Source organism: Molossus molossus, unplaced genomic scaffold (genome assembly GCF_014108415.1).
Source record: "Molossus molossus isolate mMolMol1 unplaced genomic scaffold, mMolMol1.p scaffold_m16_p_5, whole genome shotgun sequence".
Lineage (NCBI taxonomy): Eukaryota > Metazoa > Chordata > Mammalia > Chiroptera > Molossidae > Molossus > Molossus molossus.
In genome coordinates this window covers 8,410,100-8,427,224 of record NW_023425388.1, presented here as the reverse complement: position 1 = coordinate 8,427,224, position 17,125 = coordinate 8,410,100, and the positions used below count along the sequence as shown (strand labels likewise).

General features: G+C 52.4%; 1 protein-coding gene across 1 annotated transcript in view; it reads right to left on the bottom strand.

The window, feature by feature from the left end:
- DSCAM (DS cell adhesion molecule) overlaps positions 1–17,125 on the bottom strand; it is a 575,021-nt gene that overhangs the window by 7,307 nt on the left and 550,589 nt on the right. Inside the window, exons 30-32 of the mRNA XM_036242878.1 lie at positions 16,552–16,701; positions 7,299–7,496; positions 5,762–6,064 (exon numbers count right to left, since the gene is read on the bottom strand). Of these exons, the coding sequence (XP_036098771.1) occupies positions 5,762–6,064; positions 7,299–7,496; positions 16,552–16,701 (651 nt within the window). The remainder of the gene's footprint in view (positions 1–5,761; positions 6,065–7,298; positions 7,497–16,551; positions 16,702–17,125) is intronic.

The window sequence follows — 17,125 nt, the reverse complement described above, 5'->3', positions numbered from 1 at the left end:
AGACTCTTGGTTGCTGCCTCTGACACTCCATGCTATTCGGATAAACTAAGGAGACTGTGGGAAGTGTTGGTTTAATATATTAACACTTTCATGTCTTGGAGTAATTCTGGGCGCACTATCTTTTTACAGAGAAGATAATAAATGTGGGATGAATGAATGACTGTGAGGGCCTGTTTCTGAAGATGCAGTCACTGGGTGGGCCTTGCTTGCCACCTGCAATGCTGGGATCGGAGCTCCCCCCTGCTCCCTCCCCAGGACACGGCCCTCCTGCCTCCCCATCGCTGGCCTGTCAGGCACGGGCCTCCTCCTCACCTCCCACCATCTCTGGGCTCCCCAACCACTAGAGCTGAACCCCAAGAAGATAGCCAAGAAGAACAACGGGCTGTCTAAGGGGCTCAGAAGTCAGAGAACAGACTCGGGCACCCGAGGACCCGCACAGGCGCAGCTGCAATAAACAGCGAGTTCCTGGGACGGTCAGTGGGCTCGGGCACTGTGACCAGGGTGGCGAGGAGGTGGCTGAGAGAGGCAAGTGGGCTTGGGACCCTTCCCAGTCAGTCCCACCATCACTCTGTGTGTCCGAGGGACATGGGGCTGAAAGGAAAGCAGGGTCCTTAAGGAGAGGAGACGGCAGGTGCACATCGGAGAGATGTGGTTTACTAGCTAGGCCGGACGAGCACATTTGAATATGTAGGTCCGCCCAGAAAGGGAGTGAGGAGCAATGTGTGAGGGGTTGCCAACGGCCCCAGGGTCCTTCTGGTTTTAATTTATGGGATGTTTGGAAGATTGTACGTTTGGCAGCTCAGAGGGACCCCTTGCTCTCAAGGTCATTCCTGTCTCCCAGCCTTATCTTCTCTGTCCGGACACTGTTCCCTGGGGATCTCTGCCCGGCTCTCTCTGCTCCATCCATCGTGTAGATCTCAGCTCATGGCTCACTGGCTCCAGGCCTTCCCTGACCCTCCCCTCCAAAACACCCCGCTGCGGACTTGCTCCCCTCCCCCTGGCTTTCTTCCCTTCCCAACACTTGCCATGATGTGCAACTATATTATGTGTTTACTTGATTAGGGTCTGTCTCCCCCGAGGATGGAAGTTCCTCCAAAGGGGGTCTTGGGGATCCTGTTGTGTCCTCTGCTCCTAAAGCAGGGCCAGTTATTGAGTGAGCACTCAATACATCTGCTGAAGGAAGGAAAGGGAGCAGAGGCCGGAGGGAGGACGCAGGGCCATCTCTAGAAGGGTGGAGGCCAGGGCAACAGTGCGCATGTCTGTGAGTATGGGCATGGTGTCTGTGAGTGCATACGTGTGTGTGTGCAAGTGTGTACACACATGCATGTGGACGTGTGCGTGTCTGTGTGTGCATGCTTGTATGTGCATATGCAATGTGTAGGCATCAACAATACTTGCACTTGGAAGGAGACCCTTTCTACAGCTCTTGGAATAACATTCATGAAAGAGGTTTCATAATGAAATTTTCATGAGTATAAAATATAAGAGGAAAATGCAAGCCCGAGTCCTGGGGCCTGGCTGCCCGACGCCAAGGAGAAGCGGAGGGAGGGACATCTGTCGGGCAGGAATGGGCGTGATGCCTTGGATCATGGGATGTCTGCTCCAGTTCATCGGCCAGGAGCAGAGCTCCAGCCCTCGGAGGGTGGGGAGATGCAGGTGGGCGAGGTTGGGGAGCGGGTCTTTGGCAGTGAAGACCTCTGGAGTCGAATTTTGAATCAAGAGCCAACATGAGAACCACACAGGGGACAGCAGATGATCACAATGAGAACTGCAAACAAGCAGGTCCACTGTAGTTGGAGGGTGCGACCCGGCAGAGGTCGCCAGACTCAGGCAAAAGCCCCACCTGTCACTCTGCACACTCTTCCCTGTGGTTGAACACACCCCCAGGAGAGCATGAGGGTGTGGATCCTAAAATCAAGATCCCCAAACTGCTCCATCTAACTGGTTATGCAGAGAGCCCAGCAGCGGGCAGCGGGTCATGGGGCGGCGGAGGTGTGCATAACCTCAAGGCTGCGGTCCCAGGACGTGGCAGCTGAGCTCCATTGGGGCCGACATTCCCAGGCTGCTCGGGGCTGGGCCATATTAGGTTGCATAGCTGAAGCTTGAAATTGATGTAAGTAGCTTTGTGAATGGCATCTCCTGAGGGCACAGGGCACACATCATGAATAAAGAAGCAGTCATCTAAGAATGCTAGCAAGTGTTTCAAGATGCTACCCGAAACCAAGACGAGATGTAATCAAAGTCGTGGAAGCCACCTTGGCCAAGAGGAGAAGATGCTGCTACACTTTCCAGCGATTTCTCAGAGGAATAGAGAATCTTGTTTGTTTGTTTTTAAAGACAGAAATAGCCATCTCTCGCTGAAGAAAACAGAACAATTATACACATGGCATGGTATTTAAAATATACAAGTCCTAAAAATGCAGCAAATTAAAACTCCGGGTAATATTAAAATCTGACGCTAGATTCTCATGCCAGCCTCCGCTGTGAGCGGTCCGCATCATGGGGCGCGCCCCCTCACCTGAGGAAGAGACCTCATTTTAACTTGCTGAGAGCAAGGACAGAAAATAACTCACTTTGTTTAAAGTCAGCCTGGAAGATGATGTGTACTTCAATGTCCTCTGGTATTTTACTAACAATTCCTAATAACTGTAGTATTTTAACCAACTGGCCAGACTATCACTGTCACAACCACACTGATTTCATTCACCTGATAATGTTTAGTAAGCACCTACTAGATGCCAGACAGAGCAGTAGGAGTCTATATCAAATTCCACTAAATCATTTAAACGTATTTCTCGACTAGGCATCGCGCTGCCAGATAGCTGCTAGACACTGGGAGAGAAACACAAGACACGTTTCCTAGCTTCCTGGAACCACAGTTTGGCCACGTTCATTTAACTTGATCCTCGTTTGCGGAGTACTTAAAGGCTTGGAATTGTAAATCTCCCAAAAAGAGGAGCTGATGGTGAGAAGAAGAATATCCAGAGATGTTGAGGGCTTCCCAGAGATACAAACTGACTGACAACCACCTAGAACCGTGATGAAACAGCACACGGCTGAAGGAAGTGTTGGTTTGGACACAGCCTCCAGCCACAGGGTGATACATTGTAACCTCGGGTTTTGTGCCCAGGGTTCAATCCAGCTGTCCTTAAAGGAGCCACAGAAAGACTTCCAGAAGAATGACATATTTTGTTTTCTACAAAGTCTATTAAGGGTTAACAATACCGTCATCCAGAGTGGACAGAACAAAGTTTGTGAGCATTAGGACTTGCACTGATTTACGAAATTATTCATACTTAAAGTTACGAAATCCTTTCAGTCTAAAGAGTATATGTGGACAACAGCAACTTCCTTAGTTGCGATCTGTCCGTTGCTTTGACGGACACAGGCAACAACGTCATGAAAAAGGCTGAAACTTCTTTTCAGTATTAATCCAACAATAGGGACAAGTCATCCGAGAGGAACTCGAGCCTTGACTTATTTCAAGGCCGGCACGAACGGGACAGGCCTGGAACCCCGGAGCTCATCGTGAAGGGGAGACGGTGGCCGCGCATCTCAGATGGAAGCATACAGTACTGAACTGGGCGACAGCAAGTGAGGTGGACACGCGCCAGGACATCAGTGGCCACTGAAGGAAAACCAACAAAAGGAGGAGGGGAGAAGGCAGCCGGCACGTGTGAAGTGTCGATGAGCCAGCAGCCCATCTGGAGAGCACCCCGGAGTCACTGGGACTCCGCCAACATCAACAGGTGGCAACCACGGCTCAGTACTTCCCCTGCACGTGGGCGTCAGTCTTACACAAGCCCCGCAGAGCAGGTGCTGATGCTGTACCCGCAGGACCAGCTCAAAGTGCACCTGTCCTGCTTCTGCCAAGACCCAGAAGCAGAGTTTAAACCTTGGATACACCACTCAAGAGCAACACTTGCGAACCCTTAACTCCCCCGCCCTCAGCCCAGAAGCGAAGGTCCAAGGCATGACCAGAACCTGAGCACCGGGAACCCTTCCAGGCCCAGAAGCAAAGGGCCCGCTGTCCAGGAGATTCAGTGCTGAAACCCCTTGAATTTTGCTCTGAACGCTGCAGAGGGGAGACAGGTCTGAGCCTTGCCTCCGGTCTCCTTGCCAATCGGCCTCGTAATCAGGTGCCATAGTGTTGGCTTCTGTGCATGTCGGGCAGTGAGCGCTTGCAGGTAACAGTGTTCTGCCCATTTTATTGATGCCAAGGGAAGCCCAGGGAGGCTAAGGACATGCCCACAGGCACGTTCTCTCCTCTCCTGTCTTCCTCACACTCAGGCTGGACGGCCACAGGAAGCCATGGCATTTGGCCCACGTTTTCCTGCATTTGCTTTGCACACAAATTCGACCACAACAAAACTACCTGAAGTAACTACACCCATAGATAACAGCTCATTGTGCCCCCAGGGAGGAGGTAGCCGGAAGGAAAAGAAATAAAGTCTGCTGGCATGGACTTTCTCTGCTTGGAAGATGAGTTGCTGGATAGACGATTCTTATTTTATTTACGTTGATGCGTTTATGAGGCTCATTTCAGCTGGGCCTGATGCCATAAAACCCAAAGGAATCACAGAAATTTAAAAGTAAAGATAAATATTTGAAATAGAACTAGTATAGTGGATCAGGAAATGGGAGAAAGAGAAATAAAACTGATTCCACAAGAAGGGCCAGGCCAGTCAGTGAAGGAGAGTCTACAGGAAGCTATTTCAGGGAGAATAAAAAGTGATTTTTCAGAGAATGACTACAGCTGGCCGCCTTGGCTTGGATTCAGCCTAAGGGTGTGTTTTATTTGCCCTGTGTAATGGTTTGCAAATATCTGAGCCAACACGCAGAAACTGTGCGTGTCCACATAAAACCAAGACGTCTGGCTTCTCTTGAGAAACTCGCTCAGACTGGTCCCCAACTCCACTTGGGATCCGTTAGTGGGAGTTTGCTAGGGTCCTTTTGCTTCAGACAGTGACTGAGCTTGTCAACTGTCCATCACTCCCTTTTCCCCTGCTTCGTATTCCCGTCGTTCATTGACATGATCTGCCAGGCCCTGCAGGCCTCAGGGCTCAGCGCTCCATCCACAGACCCACACACTTTCCCATGCTCACAGCAGAGACCAGACTACAGTGGATGGCACCTTAGCCAGTCACTGTCACGTCGGGTAACTCAGTAAAACCAAGGTCTAAATGCTGGTGCATTTCTCCCCTTGGAAGCCCTCAGTACAGTGGTTTTGAAACACAGCCCCTTGCTGTTGATGCTTCTCCCATTAAGTGGTGATGTGTCTGTGTGGGGTCTCCTCAAGAATCTGGGTTCCTTGAACAACAGAATGTGGCAGAAGTGATATGTCACTTTTTAGCCCCAGCCTTAAGAAACTGGCTATTCCCACTGTCTGTTTCTTGGGACACTGGCTCTGAGAACAGAGTCACCATGATAGGAGGAAGCCCAAGCCACCTTGTGGTGGAGAAGCTACATAGAGGGATGCGGTGAGCACCGACTCTCCAGGGAGGGAGCCACTGTGCAGGCGGCTCCTCCAGCCCTATGGAGCCTACTGTCCGACCTGCTGGAACAGAGATGAGCTGCCCCCATGAGCAAATTTCGGACTCAAACCAAAGAAGTGATTGTTGTAAACTGATAACTTTGGTGTGGTTCACTGAGCAGCAGCCAGCAAACAGAGCCCCCGTCTAAACGCCAAGAGGGCTCCCGAGGTGGGGCGGTGACCCGGGGTGGGGCTTCCCTAAACAAGGGGGCGCGTTTCCCTCCTCACCTGGCCGATGTGCCTTTGGAACCGCCATGTTCATCACTCGCCCTCCATCCTGAGGTTTGGGGGGAGACGCAGTGAACCTGCAGATCCCCGACTCTGAAGGGGTGCTGGAGGTCAGGCTGTCTGTGTACTCATTTGTCCCTGCCGTCAACTGTTCGGATGATGTGTCCGAGATGAAGCACTCGGTGATGGTGAACTTGGCATGCCTCAGCTGTTCTTCCATCTTGGCATGCTCGTAGGCCCTGGCCAGTTCTTCGTACGTGGAGGAGGCACTTTCTGTGGAGACCATGCTGCTTCGAGCGCGATCTGTGTGTGGGCAGAGAGAACATGGGTGAGCTACCACTTTGCGTGCACGCCCCAGCAGGAGGCGAGTCTCTGTCTGAGGATTGCCTTTGGCACCCGGGGGCCGCTTCATAAACCTCAGCAAGGTGGGCTCGGGGAACTCTGTTTCCAACGACTCGCTGTAGTCAGATGCCCCCAGCCCGGGACATTTCCATAAATCAGTAATGCATCCCCCTTTAACATTTCTGCTTTGCTTTCAAACAATTGGGAATATGCATAAGTGCCCCGCAGTGCCCCTCCCTGCTCGGACCCGCACGTTCATCTGCACCACAGAGACTTTCGAATAGACGTGGACAACACGGCTCCGCAGCCCATCAGCGGAGACCCGATGGGTGGCAGAAACCAGGCTGTGACTTCGCCGGAAACTGGCCACCATGCAGAATGGTCCCTGGTCTCTGGGACTCATTCTTTGTGTCTGCCCACCCTTGATGGGGACTAGAACCTTGCCAGGACCAAAAGGGGTACCTCTGTGATTGGAGGAATCTCTGCATTTGAAGCCCACACATTTAGAAGTTTAGAAGTCGCCTCTGGGGAACTAGGAGACTCTTCTAAGAGAAATAAGTGTACGCGGTGACACTCTACCCTTGGAACACTATTTTTTGCAGTATGTCTTCTAGAACAAAGGAAGATGAGTCTTAAATTTTCCTACAGCTATTAGGTTTAGATATAATTTCTTTTCAAAATTTAAGATAGAAGGGGGTTGCCACCCAGTGCTATTTTTAGGCCCTGTCTTCTCTCTGCAGTGAAATCGTGGTGGTTGACAGTGTAGACTAGATGACTTTCCTTATAATCAACCCTGCTTACTTGTCAAATGGATCACCCCAGGGGTGCTCCGGCCTTGCCACCTGACTTCAGGTGCAGCGTCTTAGGCCGTGGGTCAGATGCCCTCAGAGTATAATCAGAAGTTACTGCGATTGTGTGGGTGAAAATGCAGACATTTCTGTTCTGTCAGTGGGGTGAGAAGGAGAAAGCAGCATGATCCTGAGATTCGGGCACCCGAAAAGCAGACCCTCCTGGTTCTGCTACAGAAGTCACTGGGCCCTAGAGGTCATCGGCGCTGTGCAGGGCATTGGATTCTGTTTGATCGATGGCCTAACAAATGGAAAGGGGCCTTGACAGAGAGGAAGTAGGCGCCCCTGAAGCCCCGGGTGTGGGCCGGGCTCCTCGCTGGGATGGGGACGGGGTGTGCAGGCCCTACCTGTGTCTTGTGAGGGGCTGACGCTGTAACTGTCACTCTCCTTGTCCATCGAGCCCGCGGCCCTGGGCGTGGGCAGCCTCCAGTCTGTGGTGAGGGTGTGCGCTGAAATGGTGGGGTGGGGCCTGTTGAGGGTCCACTGGCTGGCGTACCGGTTTCGCGCTGTGGGCCCAGCCTTGGCGTTCCTCCTGGTGGTGGGATCTGTGAAGAGTCAAGAACAATGTCGGTCTCGGTCTCCAGAGGCCTGGGCCAGCTGTGATACAGGCGTTCAGTGCTGTGCTCCCGCCCCGCCCTGCGGGCTCATGCCTCCAGGAAGCCCTCCCTGACTATCCCTGTCCAGAGTGCTCTTTCCTGTCTCCCGTGGTCTGAGATGTTCATGCACTTCTTAAGCATTTAAAGAAACCTGTAAGGGAAGGAACATTAGAATTGGTTGCAGTTGTTCCGGATCTGAGCCCTGCTTTTGGCTCCAAATAGTTTCATGACCTGATGCATAACATTCAATAAACTTCCCGAGAATCACCATCTTCTGTAATACAAGGAGCGCAGCCAGTGTGCTCTGGTGTGGCCGCCTGTCTACAGTCTTCCACATGGAGGTGTCGCTGTGGGTTGCACTGTGTTCCCCTAAAAGATTTGCCTGCAACCTAACCCCCAGGACCTCAGCATATGATCTTGTCTGGAAATAGGGTCACTGCAGATGGAAGTAATTGGTTAAGATGAGGTCATCCTGGAGTAGGGTGGGCCCTTGACCCATCATGACCAGTGTCCTTATAAGAAGAGGAGACAGACACCGGATGTGAAGGCCATGGATGCTGAGGGCAGAGACTGGGGTGATGTAGGCCAAGGAACGTCCGACGTGGTCGGCAACGCTCGGAAACTAGGAAGAGGCGAGGAGGGATCCACCCTCAGGGTTTCGGGGGGCGCGTGACCCTTGCTCTTGGACTTCTGGCCTCCAGAACCGGGAGACAATAAGTTCCGGTCTAAGCCGCTCAGTTCGTGGTTCCTGCAGCAGCGCAGGAAACTAACACGGGGTCTCCCCAAACAGTTTTTTCTTGTTTTGACTCACTGCCTTGAGTATGACTGCTGTGTTCGTTAATTAAATTGCAAGCTCCCCGGGCAGAGGGACCATGTCTTGTTGTCCTGACACTCTCTTTGGCCTTTGCACATGGTAGCTTAATTCTTCAGTGAAACTGTCTGCACCTGGACACAGACATGGAGACCAAACGGTCGCTGAGTGTCTGACGTCACCGTCTCCTGTCCCAAGCGTAGGCGGAGGCTGTGTCTACCCGGGCTGCTGCCCATGGCTCTCACTGTCTCTAAATCCAGAACCAAAGGCGACACGTCAACAGGGGACCGAGGTCCTCGACTCCGGTGAGCGAAGGAAGTCCTGCAGCACAGACCGCTCACCCGGAGTGGCCACGCGGTGCCTTTCCGGAGCCTGCGGAAAGGGAGCGGCTCCGCGGCCTGCGGCGCTTGCCCTAGGCTCCCGCGTGAAGGCAGCCGCGGAGGGGCCTTCTCCACCTGTGACTCCTCCGCTTCTCCAGGAGCAGTTTTATGCGGTCACCTTTCAAAACGGCCTGGACACTTCTGAACGCAGCAGCCTACGCTCACCGCTCACCGCAGTGAAGCAGTTTCAAAGGAACAAAACCGAGAGGCCGAGCTGCAGCACCCCGCCCTGCTCCTGGGCCCCGGAGCCCGCGTGTCCGTCCAGGAGCCCGCGTGTCCGTCCAGGAGCCCGCGTGTCCGTCCAGGAGCCCGCGTGTCCGTCCAGGAGCCCGTGTGTCCGTCCAGGGCAGCGCTGGTGGCTCAGCCTCGCATCTGCCTCGGAGCTAACGCTAACCCCTGGCACACACAGGTCCTCGGATGCATACGTATTGCCCAGGGTCACCTGATGGGCGAAGCTGGGGAAGCTCAGAGAGAAGCGACCCCGCTACCCAGTGATGAGCATGGAGCCCCAGACTTGGCGTCTGGCGCAGAGATCGCCTATTACTCGGCCACACACCTTGCCCTGCACATCTGCGTGTTCTGACACGGCCCCCGTGACCCCGGCGCGTCTGTAATTCCATGCTGGGTCACGGCAGGCAGACGCCTGAACGTGGCGGAATGACTTTCTTGTTAAATGGAGGATTTTCCTCCTTGCAAGTTTCTGGTTATTGGACCTGGAACCCAATCCATCATTCTACAGCGCTGGAGAGGAGCATTAAGGCGGCAGCAGCCCGATCAATGCATTTTAAGATTCCCCAGCTCATTAACATGCTCTGTCTCGATGCATATTCTCCGGGGCATTGATTTTAAGACACATTTCAACCCTTACTTGCAAAATTTTACGGAAGACGTTATTGGAAGGTTTTTTTTCCGGCCTTGATCAGAATGTGAGTTGTGCCAGCAGGCCAGGCTGTCTGGATGGCAAGGTATGCATGATAACGCGTCCTCCCCTGGAGTGCCAGGGGACAGTTCTCAGCCCAGAGAAAAGCACTCTCAGGGGTACGAGGCTACATGTCTTCCGGGCACTAGGAGCCTGATAAGTGGAAGCTTAAGCAAGTGGAGCTTGTTATTTAAATGCTAATGAGTCTTTTCCAGAAAATTACTCAGCCCCTTACATAAATTCTGAGGGTTCGCATTTTTATTCTTCTTGCCGCTGGGGCTGTGGATCAGGGCTATTCCGGGTACAGAGGCTTGTGGGGGTGGGGGTCAGCTCGAGAGGGTCCCATTTCAAGGACAGGAGTTCCTCAAACCCTCACCTGTTTCCTCCGCCAAGCCCACCCGCCGTGGTGGGGCAGAGACCCTCCTCCCACAGCCCCCTTTCCCTCTGAGAGCATCTGTGTGGAAAGTTCCAGAGTCAAGAAGCACGTCAGCTTCTATTCACAGAACTCTTTTCAAGGTAATTTGATTCATTATCCCATTTTTCTAGAAGAGGACAGTCTTCCCGTGGCCCGATAATGACGGGAATGTAGGTCATGATATTACTTTCCTGGAACCACAGCCCGCCGTTTCGTTCTGCTCTGGGCAAACTGTCTTAGGAGATCGAATACTGGGGTGGTTGACCCATTTTTGAAAAAAAAAAATCAGGTTTTTGGAGCTGTTTGGTGCTTGAACTGAACTCTGCATGCTAGCCCTGAGATAGCAGCAGCAAGCATGCATCTGCAGGGCAGCTTCCTCTGTCCGTTCTCCTAGCGAATCTGCGGCCCAAATGCACGTTGGGATTTACTGCCCCAGCACGGAAAGCATTTTCCTTGGCTCCCCAGCCTCTTCGTACAAATACGACTTAGTGATGCGGCCTCACGCTTGCTGGACAGCTAGCGGAGGGGAGGGTAAGTGATAGAAATAATTCCTGGCCTTCCCACCTCGGTCCGAACCTGCATTAGGCTTCTGCCCATTGAATCAAATTATTCCAACGATGCTGAAGTTGGGATAAGAGAGGATTCTGTGGATGATGGGTTATGAAACATGTCATTGCCCTGTGATCACGGCATGACTCTGTTTGTACTCCCTGCCATTACAGGTGCCTCGGCCTCAGCGTGCGTGATGGCTTTCCCAGATGTCTCAGAGAGACCGGCAGGACTGACTGTCTTGTCACTGATGAACAGCAGCCCCCCCGGGATTCCTATGCACCGGCGCCCCTCACCCCACAGCAGGTCTTGTTCTGCAGGGCTCTGTCCAGTCCCATTCTGGGTGACAGAGCATGCATTTTCTTCAAAGTCTCAACAGGAAAGATCCAACCCATGGCATAAAGTCTTTTTACTTAATAGATAGTGGAGTCTCTTTGGTCCCTGGTGTCCTCCAAGGAGCATCATCTCCACTTCAGGGCAACCTGGAGGGTTGAGAGCGGGGCCCTGGGAGTCAGGCACCCGGAGTTTGGGGCAGTTCCACCATGGCTGGCGGTGACTCCTCAGATGGCCCACCTCCCTCACCTCCGGGGCTGGGGGCACACGGGAGTCTCAGTAAATCTTGGTGCCCAGCCGATGCCCCTGAGTGACAAACAGTAGGCAGTGGGGGGATGGAGCACGTCCTGTCTCATGGGAAGATGTGGCAGGACATTTGGTAGGTTGATCAGGATGGCTAGAATCTCAATTGAGAGGGTTTGACAGGAAAAAAAATGACCCATTAAAAATCAGAAACCAAAGATGCTGGAGAAGACCGCGGTGTGGGCAGGAGCCAATCCGCGGAGCTGGGTGGATAGGAGCTGGGTCTGGGTCGATTCCCAGCCTGGCCCCGGGGACAGCAGACGCTGGTAAACGCTCTGTGCACGAAGGAATGAATGGATGACTCCCAGCTAAGATGATGAAACAAAACAAAGCAAAACCCCAGGCCAAGCCCAGCATTTATCACTTCACGTGTGTTTGTAACTGTGCACGTTTTGTAAGCAGAACGGTCTAAGTTCTGGGTAGTAATCTCCTTGGCAAGCCCCTGCACAGTGTGCACGTTGGAAGGGACACTTCGCATGGGGGTGGGGATTCCTTGCCTTCGGCGGATTAGATGCCTCAGGAAATGGAGAGCAGAGAGGGAAAGACCTGATTGCACAAGTCCTGTTTAAAATACTAAACGTTTTCTCTTTTCCACCCCCTTTCTCTGATTCCAGAACTCCACAAGACAGTTGGTCAGTGTTGGTGTGTTTCCTGAACGCCTGCTCCTGGCCCGTGCCGAGCTGGGGGTGCCGGTGTGTCCCAGCCCCCAGGACAGACGGGGAAGCGGGGCTGTGGGCACAGCCACGACGTGTGTTTCACAGATCGAAAGAGACAAACAGCAAATAACGAGACTTCTCCCATCCCCGTAATAATAATTGGTCGCAACTCTTTGGCAAACTAACAAAATACTTAGAGACATAACTTCAGGGATGCTGTCACAGTCCAGTGTGCAAACAACATCTTGTAGAGGCTCTTCCTAAAAGTAAAGAATTCCTCCAATGACAACACGGTCCTCCCATCACTCGAATAGCACAATGACGTCCTTTGTAATTGAGGGGGTAGACTGTGAAGGACGATGGTGTCCTTTGTAATTGGGGGGGTAGATTGTGAAGGACGATGGTGTCCTTTGTAATTGGGGGGGTAGATTGTGAAGGACGGTGGTGTCCTTTGTAATTGGGGGGGTAGATTGTGAAGGACGTGGTGTCCTTTGTAATTGGGGGGGTAGATTGTGAAGGACGGTGGTGTCCTTTGTAATTGGGGGGTAGATTGTGAAGGACGGTGGTGTCGTTTGTAATTGGGGGGTAGATTGTGAAGGACGGTGGTGTCCTTTGTAATTGGGGGGGTAGATTGTGAAGGACGGTGGTGTCCTTTGTAATTGGGGGGTAGATTGTGAAGGATGAGGTGTCCTTGTAATTGGGGGGGTAGATTGTGAAGGATGATGGTGTCCTTTGTAATTGGGGGGTAGATTGTGAAGGATGATGGTGTCCTTTGTAATTGGGGGGGTAGATTGTGAAGGATGGTGGTGTCCTTTGTAATTGGGGGGGTAGATTGTGAAGGACGGTGGTGTCCTTTGTAATTGGGGGGGTAGATTGTGAAGGACGGTGGTGTCCTTTGTAATTGGGGGGTAGATTGTGAAGGACGGTGGTGTCCTTTGTAATTGGGGGGGTAGATTGTGAAGGACGGGTGGTGTCCTTTGTAATTGGGGGGGGTAGATTGTGAAGGACGGTGGTGTCCTTTGTAATTGGGGGGGTAGATTGTGAAGGACGATGGTGTCCTTTGTAATTGGGGGGTAGATTGTGAAGGACGGTGGTGTCCTTTGTAATTGGGGGGGTAGATTGTGAAGGACGGTGGTGTCCTTTGTAATTGGGGGGGTAGATTGTGAAGGACGGTGGTGTCCTTTGTAACTGGGGGGGTAGATTGTGAAGGACGGTGGTGTCGTTTGTAATTGGGGGGGTAGATGGTGAAGGACGGTGTTGTCCTTTGTAATTGGGGGGGTAGATGTGAAGGACGGGTGTCGTTTGTAATTGGGGGGTAGTTGTGAAGGACGGTGTGTGTTTGTATTGGGGGGTAGATTGTGAAGGACGGTGGTGTCGTTTGTAACTGGGGGGGTAGATTGTGAAGGACGGTGGTGTCCTTTGTAATTGGGGGGTAGATTGTGAAGGACATGGTGTCCTTTGTAATTGGGGGGGTAGATTGTGAAGGACGGTGGTGTCCTTTGTAATTGGGGGGGTAGATTGTGAAGGACGGTGGTGTCCTTTGTAATTGGGGGGGTAGATTGTGAAGGACGGTGGTGTCCTTTGTAATTGGGGGGGGTAGATTGTGAAGGACGGTGGTGTCCTTTGTAATTGGGGGGGTAGATTGTGAAGGACGGTGGTGTCCTTTGTAATTGTGGGGGTAGATTGTGAAGGACGGTGGTGTCCTTTGTAATTGGGGGGGCAGATTGTGAAGGACGGTGGTGTCCTTTGTAATTGGGGGGGTAGATTGTGAAGGACGATGATGTCCTTTGTAATTGGGGGGTAGATTGTGAAGGAATCTCTGCAGAGGGCAGAGAGGAGACCTTCCCCAGGGCCCTGGGTGCCACAGGTGTCGTGCCTGAGCAGGGGTGACGGGCTCCGTGGAGCGAGAAGTCACCAGAGAACTGGGCTTTGGAAGGTGCGTGGCTTCCGGCTCCTGCGGTGATTGTCTGGGAAGCCAGCCACCCACCGTCTCTACCGCTACATAGAAAATGACTGTCCTTCCCTCGCAGTGTGGCCCGGGGAGAACAGCTACTGAACAATGGTCCAGAGAGCTTCTGCTCGTAGAGACAGCTCTGCAGGTGCTGAGTGAACAGCTCTGTTCTCGCTCTGAGCTGGAGACGGACGCGTGGATCCCGGCAGACCGGCCTCATGTTGGTCAGCACTGAGCAATGAGGTCGCCGCGAGGGGAGACCTGTCGTTCTACGAGCGCTCGTGGTTTCCATGGCACGTGGCCCTCAGTGACCCCTGCATGCTCCTGGTGACATGCCACGTGTGACGTCGGCCAAGAGGCCCTCCAGGACCAGGACAGCCATTTCTCTGGCTCGCCCCTCACTGTCTTGCCTGTCACTCAGTGCTCTCAGAGACATTTCCGTCCCCAACATGCCTCTGGAGCCTCCTCTCCTGCTCCCCTGCCTGGCAGGCCGGTTCCCGCTGTGGCCTGGGCCGTGGTTCACCCTGTCCCCTCAGTGCAGGTCTTCCCCGAAGACTCCCACGGAGCAGCCTCCCCCAGCACCCCGCAGCCCTGCTGCTGACTCACCACCACATTATTCTGTTCCACTTTCCCTAGAACATACTGATAAATGAAAAATGCATCAGAACCCTGTTTAATGTCTGACTTCCTCCGCTAGAGTGAAATGGATGTCCTTTTGCATTTACTCACGATGTTCCCCGGTCGCTGCACACCGGGCCGCGTATAAAGTAACAACTTGAATATTTCTGAGTGCAGAGGAATGAATTATTAAAGCTCCCCAACCATGCTTACCACGTTACAGCCCCGAGAGGCTGGGACAGCTCTCAGCTTCTGCCTGTGGCCCAGATCCCTGCCTGTGGATGTTCCGAGTGTCATCGGGTCACCTGCTCGTTGCTCTGGGGCTGACCATGCGGGGGGAAGGCTCCCAGTGCGTCCGTGTTCCCGCCCCGCGCCCACCTGACTGTCCACCACCAGCCTCTGTGCATCTCCCTGCTGGTCAGGCCTCGAAGGGAGGTGAAAATGCACGTTCGTTTTACCCTGAGGGTGAACTGATGCGCTAGGAGCATGGTGAGGGATCCTGCACTCCTGAGCTAACGCTTAGGGAAGAGGGGTCCAGACCTCCAGCATCAGGATAACCCCGGTGGCTGCTGCAGTGCGGAGCCCTGGGCCCCACCCAGCGTCTCAGGGTGTGGAGCCCTGTGTGGGTATTTTAAACAGGAATGGTGGGTGATTCTCCGTACACACAAGATTGGGAGCCACTCCCTGGGGCATGTGTCCTGTTTTCTTAGTATTATTCTCGTGCTAAGGTCTCTATTAACTGCCATGCTGATGGGACGAGGGAAATCTGAAGTCGAGGACCCACTGAGCTAAGTCCCCTGGGGTGTTACTCTTTCCCCATTGAGCAGCAGTAAGTGGCTCAGACCCTCTCTGTGCAGACCCAGCAGCGGGGGCAGGCAGACCGCGGAGGAAAGCCAACAGCTGGAGAGCACGTCGAGGACCCTTGAAGAACTTGTAAGAGCAAGTTTCTCAATCACACATACCCGCTCACAAAGCTAGTCTCACCCGTGCCCCACGCAAGTCTCCAGAGCGTCCTGATATCGCTGAAGAAGGTGAGGTTGGCCCAAGGGTGAACACGTGCTTGAAAAGCGGTTTCAGATGAGTTTCAGTAAGAGTGAAAAACGGGTTTCCTGCCTTACCCTGCGACTTGGAGGGCAACTGGTTCGCTTCATGAAGCTCAGGGCACTCCGCGAATGCCTCACACATCAGAGATGATGAAGACTAGCTTTTAACGTTAAAATATTTATTTTTCTAATTATAACACTCTAAGAATGGAAATTTTTTGCAAGGAGAGTGGTTAGAGATTTAAAAGCTAGGCATCAAAGCTTCCAAAAAGATAATAATCAGGACATCCATTTCTCAACCTTTAAGGACATTTAGGAACTGTTTCAATTATGAAGGACCAAGAATATCTAATTAGCAAGCTCTAGACACATATTAGGGGATTTCATGTCCTTGCAGTAATTGATTTCCATATATCACATATGCAAATATTAGCCCCTGAACTGAACACAACCCCCAGATTCACCGAACTCGATTTTTCTCAGTGTGCGAAGCATGAGCTTCCAGGACAGACAGACTTGCGGCCGAATCTTGATGTCACTGCATAGCATGTGAAACCAGTTTTGGGCTATTTACCTAACTCCTCTGAGACTCAGTTTTCTCCCTGTAAAACAGGGGCCATAATATTCACGGTACAAGGAGTTACCTTGCAGGGTTGTTGCAAAGACAATAGATATGACATTGTCTTGCTAGCCCAGTCCTGGCACGGAACAGACACACACGGATATGAGTGACCTTTCTCTTCCCCTGTGTTGCCTAAATATAACACACAAATCTGACCTGAAATTTCTAGCACTTTCTTAGTAAATCAATACCAAGAGTTACTGGCTAGGCCTGGCACAATTTTAATAACAGCTTAGATCAAGCAATACAACCTCAATGTCCCAATTAAAGATGCTGTCATCCCTATTGGCTTCTTAGGTGGAGGGCTGCACAGCCCCCACATTTTCCTCCGGCAGGGACGGAGCGGATAATGGATGTCAGCATCAGTAACACCCCTACAGTTTAAGTGTCGAAGGACTACTCACTTGTTCCTGGCCGAGCATCCGAAACATCCACCAAGGGCCCGGTGGCCTGCGACACTGACTGGTAATGGACCGTGTGCGTCACCGTCAGGGACTTTTGCTTCGCCGCCTCGCCAAAGTCAGCATCGGTCAGCAGGACTGTGGAGCGGTCATCTGCAGAACAGCAGGGGCACAGAAAGCCAGGCATTTATCCCCTTTTAGAGGACTCTCTGGTCTTTTTGTTGTCGTTAATCCTCACCTGAGGATATTTTCCCACTGATTTTTAGATAGAGTGGAAGGGAGGGAGGGAGGGAGGGAGAGAAACATCAATGTGAGAGAGACACATCAATTGCTTACCTCCCTCATGACCCCAGCCGGGGCCGGGGGTCGAACCTGTGACCCAGGCATGTGCCCTTGACCAGAAATCTAACCCGTAACTGTTGGGCCAAACTGGTCAGGGTTCTTTGGCCTTTTATTTCTTTTTTTATATATGTTTTTATTGTTGTTTTTTTTTTTAGAGAGAGAGGAAGCAAGAGAGAGATAGAAACATCGATGTGAGAAAGAAACATCAACTGGCTGCCCCTACACTTCCCAAACT